General features: G+C 40.7%; 1 protein-coding gene across 4 annotated transcripts in view; it reads right to left on the reverse strand.

Moving 5' to 3' along the window:
• Positions 1 to 24,664, reverse strand: part of R3hdm2 (R3H domain containing 2) — a 119,296-nt gene that overhangs the window by 86,394 nt on the left and 8,238 nt on the right. For 2 of the 4 annotated variants that reach the window (XM_029542039.1, XM_029542040.1), the window contains exons 2-4: positions 22,986 to 23,102; positions 13,672 to 13,739; positions 13,415 to 13,462 (exon numbers count right to left, since the gene is read on the reverse strand). In XM_029542039.1, the coding sequence (XP_029397899.1) occupies positions 13,415 to 13,436 (22 nt within the window). In that variant the 5' untranslated portion in view covers positions 13,437 to 13,462; positions 13,672 to 13,739; positions 22,986 to 23,102. The remainder of the gene's footprint in view (positions 1 to 13,414; positions 13,463 to 13,671; positions 13,740 to 22,985; positions 23,103 to 24,664) is intronic. The other 2 variants (XM_029542049.1, XM_021204455.2) reach the window with 1 other exon arrangement.

Below are 24,664 nucleotides of genomic sequence, written 5' to 3' on the forward strand. Positions count from 1 at the left end.
ATGTGACAGGAGAATGTGACAGGAGAATGTGACAGGAGGATGTGACAGGAGGATGTGACAGGAGAATGTGACAGGAGGATGCCCGGAAGGTCACAGGCCTGCTAGACCAGCACACAGAGCAGCAAGCGAGACTCCTTATAAAAGAGATTACCCCATGAACTGCGCATCTGCACATACATCTACATCATGCTCATACATAGCAACACAAAGAGATCAGAAAAAGGGGAAAATTATTCCAACTTGTTTTTTCACACCATGCTGCTATCAAATGCCAGTGCAATCTCTAGTTCTCAAAGTTTCATAAGTAAAAAGATGTCTGTATCATGGTTTATTCAGACTAACCTTATATAGTATAGATATTCAACTAACCTTATAACCTTTATACTCACAAACTGACCAGTAATAAAGTGAACAAGAATCAACTGGCTATGAAAACTGCTAGCAAGGATACTTGTTAGTTACCTAAACAGATTAAACACTGAGGAGGCAGAGGCAGGTGGATCTTTGTGAGTTCGAGGTCAGCCTGGTCTACAGAGTGAGTTCCAGGACAGCAGGGCTACACAGAGAAACCCTGTCTCAAATAAACAAACAAGAACACACTGTTTACTTAAAGAATGAAGAACTGATTACAGACCTGGTACTGTGTCACTCTGTGGAATTCCGTATTAACAGAAGGCCACTGAACTCTTACAAATGGCCCTTTGGTATCTAGATCAAAAAATTGCTCAGACCTTCAAAATATATTTATACTTCCAAAGAGCACTGTACCTAATCCCTTCAAAGAGAGCACAGCACCTAGCTTTTGTGAAGAGACCAACCTAACACTCTGCGTGACAAATGTGGCGAGAGACATGGAACAGTTCTATAATTCCAGTACTCAGGAAACTAAAGAAGGAGGGTTCTGAGGCTGAGGCAGTCTGGTCTACAGAGTGAGTTCCAGGATAGCCAGGGCTACACAGAGAAACCCTGTCTCAAAAAAATAAAATAAAATAAAATAAAATAAAATAAAATAGTCATTTGCTTATATGGCTACATGCTATTTTTTTTCCTGATCAATACATACATGACCAATACATGTTTAAAGTAATGAACATTGTATCATTTCTGTAGATACCATTTGTGATGATCTTTGGTGTTGCCTGAAGCCATTCAAATTCTCATTTCTCAATTCTGGAAAGGGCAAGTCAGGATTTGTAATATTGGCTAGACCAGGAAAGAAAGGTAACTTGTTCCAGTACGATGATAGTCCAGAATAAATAGTCTGATTAACATATTTATTCAAATTAGAACCTTAATTTTTGTTTCCTACTTTTACCTCACTTTTTGGTTTTTTCTTTTTACTGTACAAGTGGAAGTGGACATCAGTATTTGACTGAAGAAATTTCTTTACTAGGAGGGTTTAACTATGATCTTGGTTCTACTGACTCTAACCTGGTAATGAGGCCACACATTGTGAGCTCAAGGAGAGAGGAGAGGAGTATGTATAGATTAACAACTGCTGGGCAGCATGAACCATGGGCTACTCAACAACAACAATAAGATGTAATTCTGAATCACATGGTACATAACACCTGTAATTGCAGTACTGGGAAGACTAAGGCAGATCACAAGTTCAAGCTACACAGCTCAAAAAATAAAATAAAATAAAATAAAATAAATGTGATTCTAAGCTCATTTTTAAGAAGCCATAGAAATTTCTGGGCAAAGGGAATGTGAATGGGAACAAGAGCAGCAGAGCCATCCTCAGTCCTGCCACACAGTATGACATCCACATCCGAGGGCCACGGCTGCCTACCAGCAGGGAGTAAAGGACAGTAAGGTCCCAGTTTCTGGTCAGTATAACTGACCAGAAGCGACAACAGAAGGCCCAAAGGCTTCTTCTGGTTCAGTAGATTTAAAAAAAAAAAAAAAAAAAAAGTCATTCCTCATTGCCCTAGAAGTCGTTTTAAAGGCACCCAAACTCAGAGGTGGCTGATAGAGCAGAAGCTTGAATGTCTCACACAGTTTAGTGACTGACCACCCCTCTGCTTACAATGCTCAAAACAGTTCCTATTTTAAAAAGTAAATAACACGCAACAGCAATAGCAATATGTACAAACAGAGGAAAATAATCTTTTCCTAAAACGAGATACAGGGAGAACCCACATTGAAGATAAAGGGCAACAGCAGGTCTGATGGGCTCGGACAGAGACAGACAAGATGCGTCTCTCAGAGCCACAGCCTTACTTTTAGGCCCATCTTTCTCCCAGGCCCACAAACAACACTTCCAAACAAAACAAAACAATCTTCCTCAACCCATATCTCCACATCAGGGAATTTCAAGGTCTACAAACATCCAGGTCACATTTGTAACAAAAAGGAATCTCGACTTCCTCTGTGCATTTCATACAGATTTCTGTCCACTTCTCTTAAAGAAACAGTATCATAGTAAGAACTACAAAAGCAAAAACATCACCAGAAGAAAACTCAGCCTAACAGTCTCTAGGAGCCTAGAGCTTTTGTGGCACAGATCCTATAACAAAGTACTAACACAAACTCATTTACTGTGTATCACGTGCTGTGGCCTGTTCCCACAGTACATGAGACCTTCCCAGGATTGGGCCAAGTGGGGTTTAACATGAACCAAATCTATCAACTATGGTAAAGACAGACATGTAGGTTCTAATGAGCAGTGGTGAAAAAAGAAAAAACAAATAAAACAAAACCATACTGCTCCATTCAGTTCCAAACAATGATAAATAATTCAGGAAAACTGCTGCAATACAGCACACAGCAGCAGGATTTAAAAATAGACCAGAGGTTCAAGAGACGAGGTGGGAGCATCAGGAGTCACAGGAAAATGGTTTTATGTCAACAAGTTCCCAAAGCCCTTTGCAACAAATGGAGGCTGGTGAAGCTGCCGGTCAAAGCAGCAGAATCCCAGTGCACTTGTAAAACTACGTATGGTGAAGAAAACATCCTGCATTTGATTTCTCAGGACCAGACAGACGGCTCTGCAAGTACTGGTGCTTGCTGCTAAACCTGATGACCTGAGTTCAATTCCTAGGACCCACATAGGAAAGAAGAAAAGCAACTTCCAAAAGATGTCCTCTGACCTCCATCCACGTACACACACATAACGCTAATGTAAAAGATATAGCAACACAATATTAATTTTGAAAAGATATAAAACATGCATGTGAGGTAGATATACATACATGTACACATACTCATTCTAAGTTTGAAACCAATCCCAAACAGCTAAAATTATATGACTGTTTAAGATAACTTCTTTTGTCTATTTTCGATTTTATAAAAGGGTTTCATATAGAGTCTGGGCTAGCCTCAAACTCAGACTATAGCTAAGACTGACTGAACTCCCAATCCTTCTGCCTCTAAGTAATGGGATTTCAGCTATGCACCACCACACTCAGCCAAGATAATCGTTAATGATCACTAGTTTACCAATAAAAGTATAATATAGAATAGGAAAGAAACAACAACCTAGTTCTCTTATGTTACTTTATTTTAATTAAGCAAAATAAATAGCACCAAAGAAACTTCCTAAATTACAGGCTAATAATACATAATTAATCCAATAGATCAATAAGCATGATACTCACATATCTTTAGAAGGAAATTGGGCTGTGTCTATTTACAACTGTGCCTTTCCACTTAAACTACACAAAGGCCAGTGGATTTGAACTAAGATGCACTGAATTTTGTTTTGCTTTACTTTCAATTCTTAAATTCTTTTAAATACTAAGAGGAAATGCTCAGAAAATATCAGCATTTTTAAAGGTAAAAGTTGTGATTTTTAAAATGTTCTGTTTAGCTCACTTGGCATGGCAATGTCTGGCCAGCTGTTCTCCATTCCTGCCTGCCCATGTATAGAGGAGACCTCGTCTTTCTGTTTACAAACCTTAGCTCTCTCACTGTGAAAAGGAACAGTATGGTCAGACAGGCCTGGACTTGAGTCCTGGCATTAATACCATTCTCTGTCAGAGCAAACGAGCCCTGATCCACTCCTGTAGGCAGTGCAGATGCTCCTCTCACCTGTCCATCACCACAGATCAAGATGTCAATGGAACCAGGGGACAGATCCTAGAAAGGCTGACTCCCCTTCCTACCGCAAGTGCAGAAGTCCCTGCCCAAGGAGCCCAGGGTCCTCAGAGGGTCTCTGCTCAAATCATATCCACTGTGATATACCTTTCACAGCCTGAATGGTGAGTATAATAGTAATAATAATAATAGTAATAGTAATAATAATAATGAGTGGTGTATAGATAAAAACAAAATGTGTGGGTGTCCCTGAACGATCCCCTTCTACCTCATAATTCTAGAGACTCTTCAGAACTCCAACTTGATCATCTAGGTCACTATGAAAGCACATTTACCATGGCAGGAGGGAAGGAGACATCTATATCCATATTTGTGGTGAAACTTAAGGTACAGTGTAAGTTTTCATGCATGCTGTTATAACATTACATTCAGTTATGAAAGGGGTCAGAGGAGAACCTGTGGGACTTAATTCTCACCTTCCATCACATGAGCACCAAGGATCTACCGCAGGTAGTCAGGCTTTACAGCAAGCACATCTACTCACTGAATTGCCTCAGCAGGCCCAGAACTTAAATTATTAGGATGACACCTACCCAACACTATCACATACCAGCTCTATGATTTCAAGTAACTCCTCATGCCTCATTATACTGAGCTATAAAGCAGCATGCCAAAAGTCTCCTTCATAGCACGTTAATGAGATTAAATAATTTCCAAAGTGTTTGCAGGATGCCTGGTTCACATCGAATCTGTGATAAAGCAATGCTATCATATGCTCTGCAATCACTCTGCTCCTCTCTTACAGGCAGAAAGGTGACACCAAAGTAGGGCCAATTTTAAGAAACTAAAACTAAACACAGCTGTCCATGAATCCCATTTTAGGATTTCCTTCACCGACTCCATGGAAGTCTAATAGCATCCTCATCCTCATCACTGTCGTCGTTACCATCATCATCGTTGCCATTGTCATCATCAAATTCTTCCCATTTAAATCCATGTTCTAACCCTAATTCCACTTCTGGGAATATATTCAAAATAACTTAAAACAGGGTATGACAGATATTTGTATATCCATTTGCAAGCACTATTATTCATGATACCTAAAAAGTGGAAGCAATCCAAAGTGTCCAACAAGGACAAATAAATAAGCAAAAGGTAGCACATAGCTACAGTGGAATACCATAGAGCCTTAACAAAGAAATTCTGTCAGCTGCAATATTCTTAAAGAACATCATGTGAGGCACAATAAGAAAAACAAAAACAAGCACGCACACTTATAATTCTGGCACTTGAGAAGTAAGAGCAAGAGGCCCAAGAATGCAAAATGCTGAGCTAGAGTGGATTTGAAGCCAAACTAGGCTTCATGGAGTTCTGCCTCAAAACAAACAAATAAAACAACTATATCCATTGCTATTAGGTCTTGCCAAAATAAGTAATACTAAATCATTAGCTACAAAAATGCAAGGATGCAGTGATTAGCTGATATTCTAGTATCAGCGTGTAAGCACATACATGTAATACACACAGTATAATATGTAATTAGGTTTGTCATGAATAGGGAAACAATACGGAATGATTATCTGATGTTCTAACATACAAGCAGCAGCAACCATCCCAAGATAACAACTAACCAGGCTGTACTGGAGCTCTGGTTTGGTGCTTTTGTTGGTGGTGGTGGCCTTTTGTTTTGTTTTGGTGTATGCCACAGTGCATACACAGAGGATGTTAGCGGACATATACATGCTGCAGACCAGCTAGGGCCACATAATGAGATCCCATCTCAAACAAACAAACAGAGACACAAAATCTAAGAAGTTCCAACGTACCAGAAAGATAGCTATAAATGTCTAAAATGCTTCAAGGTGTACAATTACTGAAGTCTACTAGCACTCCCTCAAACCAAACACGAATGCTATGTTCAGGAGTGAGAGTTCAGATAGAAGGCAACTTGAACACCAACAAAAATAAACTTGAGGTCTATTTCTCTGGTAAGAAAAGGTCTACAACTCGGCAGGGGAAGGAAATGATCTCCTCAGTCACAACTCCGATGTAGAGCTTTCTTAGTCTGGTTTGTTCACTGGGAACTGACTGGAAGCTCAGAATGGTGACAATGACTTTGTAACAGAAGACACCATGAAGCTCTTTTCATTAGATTCAAAGGTCGTTTTAAAAGAAGTCCAGTTTTGGGGCTCAGCTGGGAAGGGCACTTTTCACCAGTCTTGTAGTCAAGGTCAGTCTCTGGCCCACATGGCAGGAGAAAGCTGAGGACCCCTGCAAGTTGCCCAATCTCCACAGGCGCCTGGCACATGTGTTCCTCCCCCTCCCCCACACACAACTTAAAAAGTCTCAGTGAAGTTTCAGATAGCTACACCAAACCTTACTACTTTAGCAAATTTCCTTAAAGATAGGGTTAATACAATACAATTGGTGACCCAGATCTTGTGTTGCTTAGTAAAAATTAAGTAACAAAAGTGACAGCCAACATTTTATTTTGAAGCAAGTCATTTAACCATGCAGTGCCTCAGTTTCCTTTTCCTGTAAAACAAATAGTAACCATCATGTGGGGTGTAAAAATAGGTATAATGCTTCAGGGATAGAAACACTTAAATAAGTGCTGACTGCTGCTGCTTTTGTTATTTAGAAAATTTGCACGCTATTTGTCATTAAGGAAATTTGCAAAAGTAGGAGATAATGCCTTGTTTCACAAGGATTTCTGTTGTTGCTGTCTTGGAGGTCACTTGCCCCTATAATTTGCTTTCAGGTTATTATGTAATGGTAATAAAACCATTATTATTAATAAGCTTTGTTTTCTTTTTGTGGTACTAAGGACCAAGCCCAAAGCTTCAATACATGCTAACTGTCATTGTTACATGAATTAATGTTTACAAAATTCTAAGTTTGTGAGCTGAGAAGATGGTTCAGTGGTTAAGACATATTTGCTGTGCAATCAAGAAGACCTGACTTGGAATACCCACAATCCATGTAAGTTAGGTATAGTCATGTATGGCTCTAACTCCATCCAGCATTGTGACACAGAGACAAATGGATTCTGGGAGCACTGCTGGCCAGCCCAGCCAAACTATGGGGTGTCAGGTTCAATGAGAGATGTCTCTAAATAAATAAATAAATAAAGTGGAGAGCAACAGAAAAAGACACCAACATTCTCCTCTAGCCTCAGTATGAAGGTTCATGAGCACATACACATCTGCACATTCTGTGCATACAACACACACACACACACACACACGCACACACACATATACTGCACATGGTTCCAGAAAGAAAAATCTAAAAGAACTCTGGAGATTTTACCAATGTCAATTCCCTGGTTTTAATATTGAACTATAGTTATGCAATGGTACACTGGGAGAAACTAAAGGTTCATGGGATACTGTTTGTTTTTCCAACTTCCTATAAATACATACTTATTTCACAAGGAAAATATAGGATAATGAGGTGTTGGGGGAAGAACCTAGGGCACACATAAGAGTCCTAGGTTCCATTCCTAGTACTGCAGCCAGTGCTACAGAGAGATCCTGTCTCAAAAATACATACATACATACATACATACATACCACCTGCCAGACACACAAAAGCACAGAAAATTCAGTAGCACAAGACCTGTACAGGCTAAATAAATATCAAATCAGATCTATACAAAGGAATCAAGAATATCAGAAATGATACTTATGTTAGCAAATACAAAACCTTTCTTTGGTTCACTACTTAAATAAATATGTTCAAAGAGCAATCAATTATTTATGGGAAATTAGTTAAATCCTATTATACAATTGGTATGTACAAATGTCTGATCAGAACAGGGCAGTAGCTAGGAGAGAATAGGATACTGCCGTAAGGTTTTCTTTTATATTACTGTACCTGTATTGGTCACTGTAATCAAATTATCTGACATAAATGATATATCTGGGTTTTTGTTTTGTTGTTTTTGAGACAGAACTTCGGGTAGCCCAGACTGGCTTCAAATTCTCCAAGTCCTCAAGAATGATGTTGAATGTCTCTACTTCTTGGCTCTACTTCCCAAGAGCTAGCACCAGTCACACCTGTTTATATCATGCTGTGACTGAGCCCAGGTGGCCTCACACATGCCAGGTAAGCATCTACCAACTGAGCTACGTCCCCAGCCCCAGCAAGGGTTTACTTTGGTTCACAGTCTCAAAGGATTCCGTCTAAGTCAGGAAGGAAGCCATAGTCAACAGCTTAGTTCAAGCACAGAGAAAAGGATGTTTAAAAAAAAGGAATTCCCAACACTCAGGCTAGGCAAGCATCTTCCTTTTCTTCCTCCGCCCCAGCCTACAGGTGAGTGCCAACCACACTCAGCACAGGTCTTGCTCTCAGTCAATCCTCTCTACAGACACCTAAGAGACACACAAGGTGCACCTGTCTCTTAGACGATTCTAAATTCAGTAAATCAGATGATGAAGATCAGCCACCATAACACATAAAATAACAATATAATACTATCCTAAAGTAGAATTACGGCATCTAGCAGAAAAAACAAATAAAACTAAAAAATAAAAGTAAAAAACCCCACAAACTCAAGGAAGCCCAGGCATTTCAAATAAATTCAAAAAAGGCCACATTTCAAATAAATTCAAAAAAGGCCATGTGTCAAGTTTATCCCCCACCCCTGTGTGTGTGTGTGTGTGTGTGTGTGTGTGTGTGTGTGTGTGTGTGTGTTAAACTAGCCTGGACTATAGAGACAGTTCCTGGTCAGCCCAGATTACATAGTGAAACCCTATCTCAAAGAGTACAAGGGATAACGATGTAATTCAATGATGTAACACTTAACTAGACTATGACAGTGTCCTCCTCCCTCTGCCCTCCCATCCACAAACACACAGAAGATAAATAAATGAATCAATCAATAAATAAGTAAATAAGATGGCTCAGCAGTTAAGAGCACTGGCTCCTCTTCCAGAGAATCCGGGTTCAATTCCCAGCACCCACATGGCAGCTGGCTACTATCTGTAACTCCAATTATAGGCGAGCCAACACCCTCTTCTGGCCCTCACAGGCGTCAGTCATGCAAGTGGTACACAGACCTACATGTATAGGCAAAACACTATACACATTTTTAAATAATTAAAAATGATGTTAGAATTATAAAAAGGAATCAGAACCCAATTGAATTTTTGGAGTTAGAAAATACAGAAACAGACCACGCAGATGCTCAATGGATAAAGGCACTGCCACCACACCTGACAACAAGAGTTTGATCCCTGAGACCCACATGCTGGAAGGAGAGAACTCCTTCCTTCACAATGTTTCTCTCTCTTCCACATATGTACCATGCCATACTGGCACACTGTACACACACACACACACACACACACACACACACACACACACACATAAATGCAAAAAAAAAAAAATAAGTACAGTAATAGGTGCTTACTTCACAGCACATATACTAAAATTAGAACAATACAGAGAAAACTGTCATGGCCCCTTCCAGGTTCAGTCAGAAACCCTGGCTCAAAGAGAGTAGATGGTGAGTGATAAAGAGGAGACCCAAGGTCCTCCTGTCTCCACACATACAACCCACACAGGTGAACATATAGAGCATACACATAGAGTACAGTAAGAAGCAGGCATGATGGGGCTGGAGAGATGGCTCAGCAGGTAAGAGCACTCACTGACTACTCTTCCTAAGGTCCTCAGTTCAAATCCCAGCAACCACAGTGGCTCACAACCACCCATAATGAGATCTGATGCCCTTTTCTGGTGCATCTGAAGACAGCTACAATGTATACTTATGTATAATAATAAATAAATCTTTGGGCTGGAACTGAGCAAGTGGGGCTGACCAGAGCAAGTAGAGGTCCTAAATTAAATTTCCAACAACTAGATGAAGGTTCACAACCATCTGTACAGCTACAGTGTACTCATATATACATTAAATAAATAAATAATCTTTAAAAAAAGAAGAAGGAGCAGCAGCCGGCAGCATCATCCCTATAATCCAACCCTAGGGTTCCTAGGGGCGGGGCAGTCAGCACGGGCTACACAGTGCACTCTGGCCAGCCTGCAGGACAGAGTGAGGCCATCAACAAAGACCAGGGCTGACTCAGTAACAGAAATGAAGAAAATCATTGATGGGGAAGCAACAGCAGATTTAAGCAGACAAAACAAAACTAAACAAACAAAACTCAATGGATTTGAGCTACGTGAATAAAAGATTAGCAAACTCCAGAAAAGAAAAAAAAAAAAAGAACAGAGAAAAATGAATAACCTTGGCAAGCCATGAAAAGCATCAAGTACACTGACAGCCCCACAAGGGAAAGAGAATAGGACCAGGGGGCAGGCTCAGTAGCAGAGTGCTGTCTTATCATGTGTGAGGCCTTAGGTTCAATTCTAAGTTTGATGAAGGGGAAAAAAGTAACAAAAGGAATATTTAATGAAATATCCAAACACATCAAAGTTTATGAAAAAATCCTCATAACTAGCAAGCTTCATAAGTTGCAGCTAATGAAAACTGGTTCCTGCATATAAGCTGTCCAAAGTCAGAGGCAAAGAGAGAATCTTAGAAACAGCAAGAAAAAGCATCTCATTACATGCACAAGACCCTTGATTAACATCAAGTGCTGCACTAGAAACCTTTGAGGCCAAGTCATTACAAAGCTATACTCAAAGTGCTTAGGACCCTGCCAAAAATACGTACATATATACATACACACACCACCAACAACAACTAGAGCCAGATACAGTGGCTCATGCCTTTAATCCTAACACTTGGGAACAGATACAGGAGAAGGGACACTATAGCAGTCAAGCATAAGTTAGTTATACAATACCACCCTATATAAAAAAACAAACTCTATAAGGCTGTAGTTTTGCATGTTTTAATAAGGACAGGATATATAAATATATAATATCTATGATAAGAAAAGTACAAAACAAAAGAGAAGAAACCCAGGTGGTAGTGGTGCATGTCTTTAACCTCAAAGTGAGGAAGGTGGATCATTGAGTTCAAGGCCAGCCTGGACTACAGAGGGATTTCCAGGGCACCCAGGGCTACACAGAGAAACTCTGTCTTGAAAAAAAAATTAAAACTAAAAATAAAATTTTAAAAAAATCTTTAAAAAAGGAGAAGAAACTGAACTGGTTCTGAATGCTATTATTGAGTTGGTACTTCTCAAATACATTATTATACATTAATGAACTTGTTAAATTAGAATTTCCTGATTAATGAACTTGTTAAATTGGAAATTCCTGATGTGGCTCAGGCTAGCCTATAGACATGCACAATCACATCCAACACATGTTATAAGCCACAAATCAACTTAAACCAGTATTTCTATATAATCTTTCTTCTTTAATGACAATGTTTACAATTATTCATTGGCAACTGCAAGGGTCCCTAATAGACAAAGTGGAGAGACGCATGTTGTGTGACTTCACAACTACAAAGCTACAGCAATCTAAACAATATGACACTGGCTTTCAGGACAGACAAGAGAACAAAGAAAGGGGCTGGAAAGATGACCCAGTGGTTAAGAATGTTTCCTGCTCTTCTAGAGGAACATACACATACAGAGAACATAGCACACACACCCGCACAGCACATATATACACAAAGTGCACATACACATTAACATACATATGTATGTATGTACATACGTACATATATAACACATACAAAGACCATGACTGGAGAGATGGCTCAGTGATTCAGAGCATCTACAGCTCCTGCAGAGGACCTGAGCCCTGTTCCCAGCACTCACAGCTGACAGCTCACAAATGTCTGTGACTCCAGCTCCTGGGGATCTGACATTCTCTTCTGGCCTCCTTGTGAATCTGCACTCATGTACACATAAGCACACAAAGACACAAACATATACGCAAAATTTTTAAAGTATTAAAATCTGTTTTTGACTGGGTAGTGGTGGCACACACCTTTAATCCCAGCACTTGGGAGGCAGAGGCAGGCAGATTTCTGAGTTACAGGCCAACCTGGTCTACAAAGTGAGTTCCAGGACAGTCAGGACTATACAGAGAAACCCTGTCTTGGAAAAAAAAAAAAAATCTGTTTTTGTTTAGAAAAAAAAAAAAAGATAGAAACAAGAATCAAAAAATGAAAGCAAAGAAACAAATAAACCAAACATCTGTGGCAAAGTGTTTTTGACAAGGATAGTGAAGTCACTCAACATGGAACCATGTCTTCAACAAGTAGTGCTGAGGAAGGATACCCTAGACCAACGCTTCGAGGCCCGCTCTGGCTACGAGGACACTCCTTAGGGGGAACCAACAGACTGCTGGGATGGCTCCCACATCCAAGTCTATGGTACCCACTGTCCTGACCACCTTAGCTCCAGCCACAGAAACCACAGGGAACTTATGCACGCCTGCAAGCTGGTCTCTGACCTCCACACTCATGCACTTTTATAAGTGTACATACACACACACACACACACACACACACACACAAATACATGTATAAAACTTTAAAAGAAAAAATAAGAGAATTCCTCATGGATTCTAAGACTTCATACAAGAGACTCATCAATGAAAAAAAGAAGAAAAGAAAGAAAGCACCGCCTTTAATCCCAGAATGAAGAGCAGGTCTGTGTGAGTCGGAGGCCAGCCTAATCTACATAGTGACTCCATCCAGGCTAGACTAGAGCTGTGTGGTGAAACTAGTTCAAAAAAAGGTGGGGAGGGACCTGGAGAGATGGCTCAATGGTTAAATGCACTGGATGCTCTTTCTGAGGACCCAGGTTAGACTCCTAACACCCACATAGTGGCTCACAACCATCCATAACTCCGGCCCCAGGGGATCTAACACTGTCTTCTGGCCTTCTCAAGCACTGTATACATGTGAAGCACAGACATACACAGGCAAAACACTCATATACATAAAATGGAAATGGAAAAAGAAATGAATGAAGACTTCATAAAAACTCTAATCTTTTGTGTCAAAGGATAGCTTCAAGTCTCTGGAAGCTTCACACACCGCCTGGCTGTGGAGGACAGACAGGACAGCTTGCAAAGCCTGCACTTAATACATATAAACACAGAGTGGGTAGGAGAGGACGGTGGTTATAAACACCAGCTAAGATGCTGCAAAGATGGCTCAGTGCTTAAGTGCTCTTCTGTAAGACCTGGGTTCGGGTCCCAGCACCTACATGGCTCACAGCCATCTTTAACTCCAGTTTCAGGGAAAGCAATTCCTTCTTCAACCTTCAAAGACACCAGGCACATCCATGGTACACATATGCATACATGCAGGCAAACACTTGTACACATAAAAAAATAAAATTCTTAAGAAATTAAAGTATGACACATTTACTAGTGGAAAACGTTAAGAAATCTCAGCAGTTCAATGAAAACCACTATATGTTCATGCACTTACTGGTGTGAACAAATAACTTCATCGACCCCAAATCATCTCCATCTCTCACTGGGAAGTAGAAAAAGGATTTTTTTTTTTAAACTCAGTTGAACTAATTTGTTATACTTCTTGAATTTAAACTTCTTCATCTATTAAATGGATACAATACAATTTCCAGTCTCACAGGGCTATGAGATGACTAGGTGAGAAAGACAATATAACATTTAGTTTGTGGCTTGGCACATAAAAACTTTCTCATAAATGTTAAGTATTATTACCTGAATAAATGCTCAGTCTCCATGAGTCCAGTGCTGGTATGGCATCTCATTTAAGAAACAAGTTTAACCTCAAAAAAAAAAAAAAAAAAGTTAAAACCAATTTTAAATATTAATACACTGAACTGAAACTACCATGAACAATAGAGACCCACAGTAGCACCTCTCGGACCTCTGCCCAGTTTCTTTTGCTTGCATTTCTTATAACCTAGATCCTAGTCCTGAACTTCACTAAAAGTCATATGTCTTAAGGGTTTACTGCTGTGAACAGACACCATGACCAAGGCAAGTCTTATAAAGGACAACATTTAATTGGAGCAGGCTTACAGGTTCAGTTCATTATCATCAAGGTGGGAGCAGGGCAGCATCCAGGCAGGCATGGTGCAAGAGGAGCTGAGAGTTCTATATCTTCATCTGAAGGCTGCTAGTGGAAGACTGACTTCCAGACAACTAGGGTGAGGGTCTTAAACCCACACCCACAGTGACACACCTACTCCAACAAGGCCACACCTCAAAATAGTGCCACTCCCTGGGCCAAGCATATACAAAGCATCACATTCCACTCCCTGGCCCCCATAGGCCTGTTCAAACACATGAGTCTATGGGGGCCATATATAGCCATATCATAATACAAAAGTACATTTAATTCAACTTCCACAGTCCCCATAGTCTGTAGTAGTCTCAACAATGTTGAAAGTCCAAAATTCAAAGTCTCTTCTGAGATCCATCCAATCACTTAACTGTAATCCCCAAAGCAAGACAGGAAACCAGCTGGGCAAACTCCAAACTCTGCATCTCCATGTCTGATGCCAAAGTGTTCTTCAGATCTCCAACTCCTTTTCCATCTATGTTGACAGCAACAAACATCTTTTCCTGGGCTGGGTCCATTCCCTGTTAGCAGCAATCCTTGGCAGATATCCCACGGCTCTGGCATCTTTAACATCCTGGGGTCTGTCTCCAAGGCAACTTCAATGTTACAGCTTCTTGTTTCAGTGTCTGGGATCCACACATGATCTTTTCAGCTCCTCCTAAGGACTGGTGTCACTTCTCCAGCTCTGCCCCCTGTGTCACTCTAAGCTCAGGCTGATCCACTCCACTGCTGCTGCTGTTCTTGGTGATTATCCCATGGTACTGGCATCTCTGATATGCTGGGGTCTTTCGCTGTAACTAGGCTTCACCAGTAGACTCTCATAGGATCTCTTCATGGTGCCAAGCCTCAATTCTTTTGCATGATCCCTTAAGTCCTGGGCTATTAACTACAACTGAGGCTGTACCTTCACTAATGGCCTTCCCTGCCCTCTCAGTGCCAAGCTTCAGCTGCTCTCCATGACCCTTCATTCCTTCAAAGCCAGTACCACCTGGCTGATATTTATACATTATCAAGACCAGCTACATTATAAGGTTCACCCTTAGCTAACTCTGGAACACAGATTCTTTGTGTTCTCAGAAATCACTTCTCAGATGATTTCACCTCAATGATGCTGATCTTTTCTTAATTACCACTAATTTTTTAGCTCCAGCTAACCAGGATCAATTGTCCCAGTAGTCCCTTTTATTCTAGAGTCTGAAGCCAGAGCCACATGGCTAAAACGGCCAAGTTCTGCTGCTTGCCGGGGCTGGACCCATGGTCCCTTGTTCTATTCATTATCACCAGCTTTCTGTTTTCCAACTCCTTCACTGCCTAAGCTTGGCTGTCCTGGATTTTGCTCTGTAGACTGACTTTGAACTCAGAGATCTGCATGTCTGTCTCCTGAGCACTGGGATTAAAGGTATGGTCCACCATGCCTAGGTTTTAAGTTTTCTTCACTTAGAACTTTCTCTGTTCTAGGCTGGCCTTGAACTCAGAGATCTGCTTGTCTTTGCCTCCTGGAATTAAAGGTTTATACTATCATGGCTAGACCTAAATTTAGCTGGGTGGGATCTTGACCCAAGTTCGCTATTCCCTTAATTCAATTTAATATCCTTGAACACAGGATTCAGCTCCTTTCACTTCCTGATGCCCCTTTAATACTCAAACCATATAGTTTATGTTTCCCCTTTCTCAGCCTGTTATGCTTGTTCACAATGCTCTTCATGAGACTTAACCACAGAACAAAGTCTATGATGTGAATTTCTGAGACTTCAGTAATTACAAATTTAAAATAATCATCAAAATTACCTGAAGGAAAAACTAATGTTTAAAACAAAAAACAAAAACAAATCAAAACAAAAAAAAAAAACCTAATATTTCCAGCATCAAGAGATGTGTGGTATTATGATGATGATTTGGGAAATGGTTGCAAAGTCAAAATATCAGTCCCTGGCCATGCAAGGAAGTCACAGAAAAGAATCCTCCATCCACTGACCCAAAATGTTTATTCCAACAATAACTTTAAAAGGAAGAAAGTGGGGAGGGAGAGTATGATGCATGATGGTGCATGATTGTCATTCTACAAAGATCCTATCTCAAACTATGTGTAAGTTTTAAGATAGAGCTCTCTCAGAACTCTCCCAGCTTTACTGATAAAGAGTAAATTAATACAGTCATTTTGGGAAAGTGGCAACACTCTAACCTAACAATACTCTAAGCCTATACAGCCATTGGAAGTGAGTTTGTCTCACATAACAAGAATGTTATACAACATGTACAACAATATTCCTAGTAATATTATTCATTATAGTCCAAATTAGAAACAACTAAATAAAAAAATATGGTAGGGGTATGCAATGAACTATTATAAAGCAATGATAAAGAAAACACCATTGCTATATGAAACAATATTTATTAATCTCAAAGACAAGGTTGAACAAACAATACACAAAACAAATGATTCTGTTAGTGTGAAACTTCCAAGCAGGTGGTACTAGAAGTTATCAGTCTTTTTCCTATTTGTGTGTGTTCTTATTACTGTGGGTTTTGAGAGACACACCAGACACTCAAACTCATGCTCCTCCTATCTCTACCTTCCAACTGCTTGGATCATGGGCCTGCGCCTTCATGCCCAAGAGTCTAGAGTATTCCTGATGTTTGGCTCATCAGCATTCCCTGAGGAGACAGCTGTGGCAGCCTCAGGGGAGGCAGTGGCCAACACACAGATGAGTGCAGTCAGCACTGCTTCAGGAAGGCCATGCCAGCCACGGCACTGCTCCATGCAGCCTTTTATTCCTACATGATCAAGTCAGTGCTCCACCTCAGCACTGGCCTCCTCACCACCAGAAAGCCAAGAATGTCCATGCAAAATATACATGTGTTCTAACCTATGAAGGCTACACCCCACCATATACACTCTCCAGAGAGGGGATTGTATGCTGCTGAGCAAGTGTCCTTATGTTCTCACCCTAACATGTGCAGCCAACTTTCTTTTTATTTATTTATTTATTTATTATATGTAAGTACACTGAAGTTGTCTTCAGACACTCCAGAAGAGAGGATGGTTGTGAGCCACCATGTGGTTGCTGGGATTTGAACTCTGGACCTTTGGAAGAGCAGTCGGGTGCTCTTACCCACTGAGCCATCTCACCAGCCCAGCCAACTTTCAAATTGTGCTTTTATGCAGAGCATAGTGGCACACACCTTTAATCCCAGCACTCAGTATACAGAGGCAGGTAGATCTCTGTGAGTTCAAGGCCAGCCTGGCCTAAAGAATGAAAGTTCCAAGGCCGGGCGTGGTGGCGCACACCTTTAATCCCAGCATTCGAGAGGCAGAGGCAGGCGGATTTCTGAAGTTCAAGGCCAGCCTGGTCTACAAAGTGAGTTCCAGGACAGCCAGAGCTATACAGAGAAACCCTGTCTCGAACCCCCCCCCCCAAAAAAAAAAAGAATGAGAGTTCCAGGATAGCCAAGGCTACATAGTAAAACACTGTCTCGAAACAACAAAAACAAAACAAAGCAAAAACAAAGATGAATAAAATACAACTATGCGTTTTCCTCTCTCACCTCAGTATCCTTGAATACACAACACATCTCTCCAGAACAACAGTTTGAAAAATGAGGTTTCAGGAGACCTAAGAGATCAAACCAGTTTCCTATCAACACTACGATGTTATTTGCATTTATTGTGTCTTGATGGAATTAGGGATTGATTCTAAAGCCTTGTGTATACTATGCAAGCACTTTACTGATGTATTTGGTTTTAGATTTTTTTTTTTTTTGTATATGTGTGTTTGGCCTGCAAGTATGTATGTACACCATGTATGTCTGGTGACTAAAGAGAGGAATAAATGTTAATTGCTGAACCATGTCTGTAGACCCATATTGAGGTAGCTCATCAGCCCTCTTTCTATTTTAATGCTGAGACAGGCTCTATGTAAATTGCCCTCCCTGGCCGCGATCCTGCCATCCTCCCACTTCAACCTCCCCAGGCACTGGGATTATAGGCCCACCTCTATTTGCCTTTTTCACATAGACAAAAGTAACAATAGGTAAAATTGCTAGCTCATCCACTGAAGTAAAGAAAATGTAACAGCAGAGCTGGGGAAGTGGCTCAGCGCCAAACCAAGTGCAAGACCCCAGGTGTCCCATGTGCCCTGAAAACAAAACCAAACAGCCATGGCAGCATAGCCTGTACCCAAGCACTGCAGCTGAAAGCAGGAGGATAACTGGTCCTGGCCAGCCTGGGCTACATAACAAGACCACCTCCACAAAGTGCGGTATAGAGCTGGGAACGCAGCTCAGCTGCCAGGTGCTTCCTTGCCACGAGCCTGAGTCTACTCCACACTGAGCAAAGCCTGGCATGGTAGTGGGCATCGGTCACTGTGGCACTGGGGATGGGGAGGTGCAAGCAAGACAATCAGAAGCTCAAGATCATCCTCGGCTATATAGAAAAAATTCAAGACTAGCCTGAGCTACATGAGATATTGTCTTAAAAAAACCTACTAGTAATACTGTCATCCTTTTACACTTTCAATAAAAAAACCAAACAAACAAAGAAAAAACAAACAGAAATTGAATTTAGAATGTCTTCGACAAAGCTGGGCTTCCAATCCCAACTACTTGGAAGGGTATAACAGGAAAAATAGCAAGTTCAAGACCCACCTAAACAACTTGTGAGGCAAAGGCAGGCAGATCTGTGAGAACAAGGCCAGTCTATCTACAGGATAGTCAAGGCAACACAGGAAAAATCCTGTCTTGAAAAACAAAAAAAAACAAAACAAAAATTCTTACTAAAAAACAAAAAGTAAACGAGGATTGGCATTTGGGTATATCTCAGTATTAGAGCACCCGATAGCAACTGGAAGACTCTCAGATCAATTCCTAACACAACAGACTATAAAAAGAAAATATCCATAATGAAACAGTAAAAATTAATTTCACAGTCACTTCTCAGTATCCTCCACCCTCCACTTCAACACCTCCAACTCCTACAGATACCAAAACCTTTCTATAAATAGTCTAATATTTACACATACTCTTTGGTCTACACTTTTTATAGACCAAGAGAGTGAGGAGTGCAGAGACATAAGGTCTTGCTGTATAACCCAGACTGTCTTCACATTCTCCTAAATGCTCAGTCTTCTAAATGCTGGGATATGTACCACCTCACTTGGCTTTCCTACGTACTTCAATCATTTCTAATACTATGCAGATAGTTGTTAGACTGTACTGATTACAAGATAGTGAGGGATTCTGTATACATTTGGTACAGTTGTTTTTCTGAAGCATTTGAGTTTTTGTTTGGCTTTTTTTGCAGATAGCAGGCATGTCATCATCCCATCTAGATGTAGATCAGGGTGGCAAACTCAGGAATGTCCACCCAGCTCAGTCTCCCAAGTTCTGGGATGCACTCCTGTGTCTGGTCTATTTCCTGAATGCATTTTAACTGTATTTGGCTGAACCCACAAACATGGAACTCACAGTTAAGGAGAGCTGGCTACAATTTCTGTCCCTCAGCTCATGCACCGCCCCCCAACTGCTTGAAACAGTTACCCAAGCTATCCTGGAATGCACAGCAATCCTTCTGCCTCAGCCTCCCAAGCAGTGTGATTACAGGCATAAACCATCACATCAAACATATTCACACCTTTCTTTAAAAAGCACTGCTTATTTGTTTGCTTGTTTACTTAATGTATGGATGTTCTGCTTAAGTGTAAGTCTGTGAATGTGCATGCCTGGTGCTTGTAGAAACCAGAAGAGGATGTAGGGCACTATGGAACTAGGGTTAGGGGGTAAACGTCCATGTGGGTACTGGGAATCAGATCCAGGTCTTCTGCAAGAACAAGTGCTCTTAACCCCACAAGCATGCTCCAGCTCACACTCATGTCTTTTTAATATTCTACTTGGCAGAAGAGTAAGTATAGGGCTGGAAAGATGGTTCAGCAGATAAGAGCACTGACTGCTCTTCCAGAGGTTCTGAGTTCAAACCCCAGCAACCACACAGTGGCTCACAATCACCCATAATGAGATCTGATGCCCTCTTCTGGGGTGTCTGAAGACAGCTACAGTGTGTGTACTTATAATAATAAATAAATCTTTGGGCCGGAGCAAGCAGGGCCAACTGGAGCGAGCAGAGGTCCTAAAAGTTCAATTCCTAACAAGCACATGAAGGCTCACAACCATCTGTACAACTACAGTGTACCCATATACATATAATAAATAAATACATCTTTAAAAAAAAGAGAGAGAGTAAGTAAAAAAATACTTCTACTTCTGGGCTGAAAGGTTAAGAGCACTGAGTGCTCTGCCAAAGGTCCTAAGTTTAATTCCCAGCAACCATGTGATGGCTCACAACCATCTGTAATGGGACTAGATACACTCTTCCCGTGTGTCTGAAGACAGCTGCAGTGTACTCATATACATTAAAAAAAATATCTTTTTTTATTTTTTAATTTAATTTTATTTGTAATTCATTTTTTACACTCCATATTCCATTCCCCGACCCTCCCCACCCTACCCCATGGCCACATGGATGCCCCCACCCCCAGCCCACCTGACCTCTAAACTCCCTGGGGCCTCCAGTCTCTTGAGGGTTAGGTGCTTCATCTCTGAATGAACACAGACCTGGAAGTCTTCTACTGTATGTGTGTTGTGAGCCTCATAAAGAAAAAAATTACTTCTACTCCATACGTACACATTCACACAAACCCTTCCACTCCACATATACACACATGAATTGGAACAAATATTTGGAAGGTCTGAATCATTAAGTGAATCAATACTGTGTATTATGGGCCAGCTGTGCTGATGCCCACTTCTAATCCCAGTACCTAGAAGTAGAGACGGGCTGATCTCTGTGACTCTGAGACCAGCCTGGTCTACACAGCAAATTCCAGGAATATTAGAATATTCCTAATTAATTCAGTCTAGTAGATGAATCACTATAGTGCCGAGATTGAATAAAGCGGAACCCTGTACCTGTAGAACTATATCCCCAGATAGACAAATAAATCTCAATGTCATCAAGGACCAAACTCCACTAATGCTTTCAGACCCAACAATGTGCCTCAGGCCCATGCCATTACCCAACTCGAGGCCAAAGCAGGAAGACCTTAAGTGCGAGCTACACAAGTCTAAGGCCAACAGCATAACCTTGTCTCTCAAAACAACAGAAGGGAAGAAAGGAAGAAGGAAGAAGGAAGGGGAAGGACTGCAGGGAAAAGAGAAGAGAAGCACCATTTATCCACTGGACTGTGGGTTCAGTATCAAAGAAGAAAATTCCTAATTAATGAAGGGAATATTAAAATACTATGACTTCCCCCAACTACATGTCTTTGGGGCTGGATTTTCTTCATATACTTGAACAAAATAAGGCATCATAATAAACTGAATGTAACAAAAGAATCCAAATGTCATCTATTAAGTTAGATATTATAGATTTGCAAAAATTCAAAACATGGCTAGGAATATATCTCAGTTGTAGTGTTTTCCTAGTACATAAAAGGCCCTAGGTTTGATTCCTAGTGCTAATAAATAAATAAATAAATAAATTTTTAAAAATAAAATAAATAAAATAATGCCCACCTTTCTCACTGAATTGTGTTTAAAGTTGTTTGTTTGTCTGGTGTTAAGTTTTGGGGTTGTTTGTTTGTTTGTTTGTTTTAGGTATAGGAACTGGAGAGGTAGTTCAGTGGGTAAATACCTTCTGCACACACGAGGAATAAGGTTGCAAGTTCAATAGCTACATAAATATGGGCACAGTGGTTCATACTGAAACCTCAGTGCTGGAGTCAACAAGGCAGAGACAGGCAGACACTGGATACCAGTTGACCAGCCAACCTAGCTCAGTGAGCCCTATCTTGTCTCAAAAAATAAGGTTGAAAACAATAAAAATAAATTTAAAGAAATAGAGGGGCAGGTGAGATGGCTCAGCAGCTAAGAGCACTGACTGCTCTTCCAAAGGTCCTGAATTCAAATCCCAGCAACCACATGGTGGCTCATAACCATCTGTAACAAGATCTGATGCCCTCTTCTGGTGTGTCTGAAGACAGCAACAGTATTCATACACAAAAATAGATAGATAGATAGATAGATAGATAGATAGATAGATAGATAGATAGATAGATAGATAGAATAGAGGGGAGCTGGAGAGGTGGTTCAGCCATTAAGGATGCTTGTTGTTCTTGCAGAGGATATAAGTTTGTTGTTTAGCATCCACATCAGGTGCCACACAACAGCATGTACTCCAGCTCCAGAGAATCTAGCGCTCTCTTCCGGCCAACCTAAGTTCCTACACATGTTTATGCACACATACATAGACACTGGTAAATACAATTCCTAAAAAAGAAAGAAAAACAGAAAGGAAGGGAGAGAGGGAGGGAGGGAGGAAGGGAGGGATAGAATAGAGAACACTCAGTGTTGACCTCTGCACAGATGTCTGTCTGTGTGAAGGTGTAGGATCCCCTGGAACTGTTACAGACATTTGTGAACTGCAGTATGGGTACTGGGAATTGAACCTGGGTCCTCTGGAAGAGGAACCAGCTCTTGATCATTGAACCATATCTCCATTCCCATAACAACTTTTAAAAGAGCAAAAAGTAGCCTTATTTTATTTTATTTTATTTACTTTTACCATGTGATTGAACATTCTATTTACATTAATTTTTCTCCTCAATATATGATGAAGTTTTACACTTTCAAACATCCCCAGAATGTCTTATTGTGCAATAATAGCATTACTCTCCCTGCCACCAAATGATGTACTAAACATATTTACTAGAAACTATTCTATTTTAAATTCTATTTAACCTACATTATGTACTAAAAGAACTCCCTCCTTAAATCTGCCTTTTCTTATGTTGATGATCTATACAGGTACACAGATTATTTGCTGCTCAAACTGTATGAACTCAGAAAACACCCCAAGCATCACAAGAGTCCACCGTAAGCCCCGTGTGATGCTTACCTGATTTCTAGCACAGATATGGTGCTGGCTCCTCCATCCAGGCAGAATCCTAGGAACTGTATCAGGTTTACTGCTGAGAGACGCTGAGGAAGGACAGGGTCGCCTCTGGCCATTCACCTGAGAAAGGAAAAGAATCCTTCACTACATCAAACCCAGGCTCTAATCAGCTTTCAGCAACATGGCAGTGAAATAAAATTCTCAGAACAGTTCTGACTTCTCACTGGTCTCTGTGTTTTAATTAAGTGGTGTGAGTGACAGTACAAAAATCATTTTGAAGCTACATATATTATTCCTCACTCTGAAAAGCTGAATACTGTCTCTTAACTGTAAAATCCCCAGGGATTTTAATTCTACAAAAGCTCTATATGGTTCTAAATTTAGCCAAGCAATAGAAACAGTTGGAAGATATGTAATTCCTTTTAATATCTGTGCTTTTATGTTGCCAGGCAGCTATTTCTTCAGTAATCTTAGCGCACCCAACCATATAAAAGGAAGAAATACATACAACTGACAGGTTAGTAACTGTGGTAACTGAAATATTTTGAGCCAGGTGTGGAACTGAGTAAACCAAAATCCCAGTACTTGGAAAGCTGAAGCAGGAAGATCAGGAGTTCAAGGCCAGCACTGTCTAGATGAGAGGCTGGAAAGATGGCTCAGGTGCTAAAAGTACCCACTACTCATCCAGAGGACCCAGATTTGATTCCTAGCCCTCACATGGCAGCTTACAACCATCTATAGCTCTAGTTTCAGGGCATCTGATATGCTCTCTAGTCTCCATAGGGACCAGGCACACAAGTGGTGCACAGACACACAAGTAGGTGAAACACCCATACACATAAAATTAAAATTAAACCTAAAAGAAAATGCTATCTACAGTCAGATGGTGGTAATGATGGTGTACGTCTTTAATCCCAACATTTAGGAGGCAGAGGCAGGCGGATCTTGGAGTCTGAGGCCAGTCTGGTCTGTAAGGAGAGTTTCAGGACAGCCTCTGTCTCAAAAAACCAAGCGTAGGAACACAGTACTTTATGCCTACCTTATATGTCACCATATAAAGACGCACTGGTTATTTTCTGTTGCTGTGACAAAACACCATGAACAAAAGCCACTTAGGGGAAAACACTACAAGGCCAGCCTCTTCCCTACACAGCTCATCCCCAAGAAGTCATCAGCACTGCCTAGAACTCGCTTCCTCCAATGAAGGGATTTATACTATACCACATCTGGGAATGTGCAGTTTTGAGATCCACACACACACACACACACATACATACACACACACACACACACACACACACACGCACACAAAAGCTTATCAAATGAAAACAGTAAGAATAGACAGGCAGTTAAGAATAAGAAGTAGGGGCTGGTAAGATGGCTCAGTGGGTAAGAGCACTGACTGCTTTTCCAAAGGTCCCAAGTTCAAATCCCAGCATCCATATGGTGGCTCACAACCATCCATAACAAGATCTGATGCCCTCTTCTAGAGGCAGCTACAGTGTACTTACATATAAATAAATAAATAAATAAATAAATAAATAAATAAATAAATAAATAAATCTAAAAAAAAAAAAAAAAAAAAAAAATAAGAAGTAGGGGGGTGGAGAGATGGCTCCTTGTTTAAAAGCACTGACTAACTACTCTTCCAGAGAACCCAGGTTCAATTCCCACATGGTGGC

The sequence above is a fragment of the Mus pahari genome, chromosome 9 (genome assembly GCF_900095145.1).
Source record: "Mus pahari chromosome 9, PAHARI_EIJ_v1.1, whole genome shotgun sequence".
NCBI lineage: Eukaryota > Metazoa > Chordata > Mammalia > Rodentia > Muridae > Mus > Mus pahari.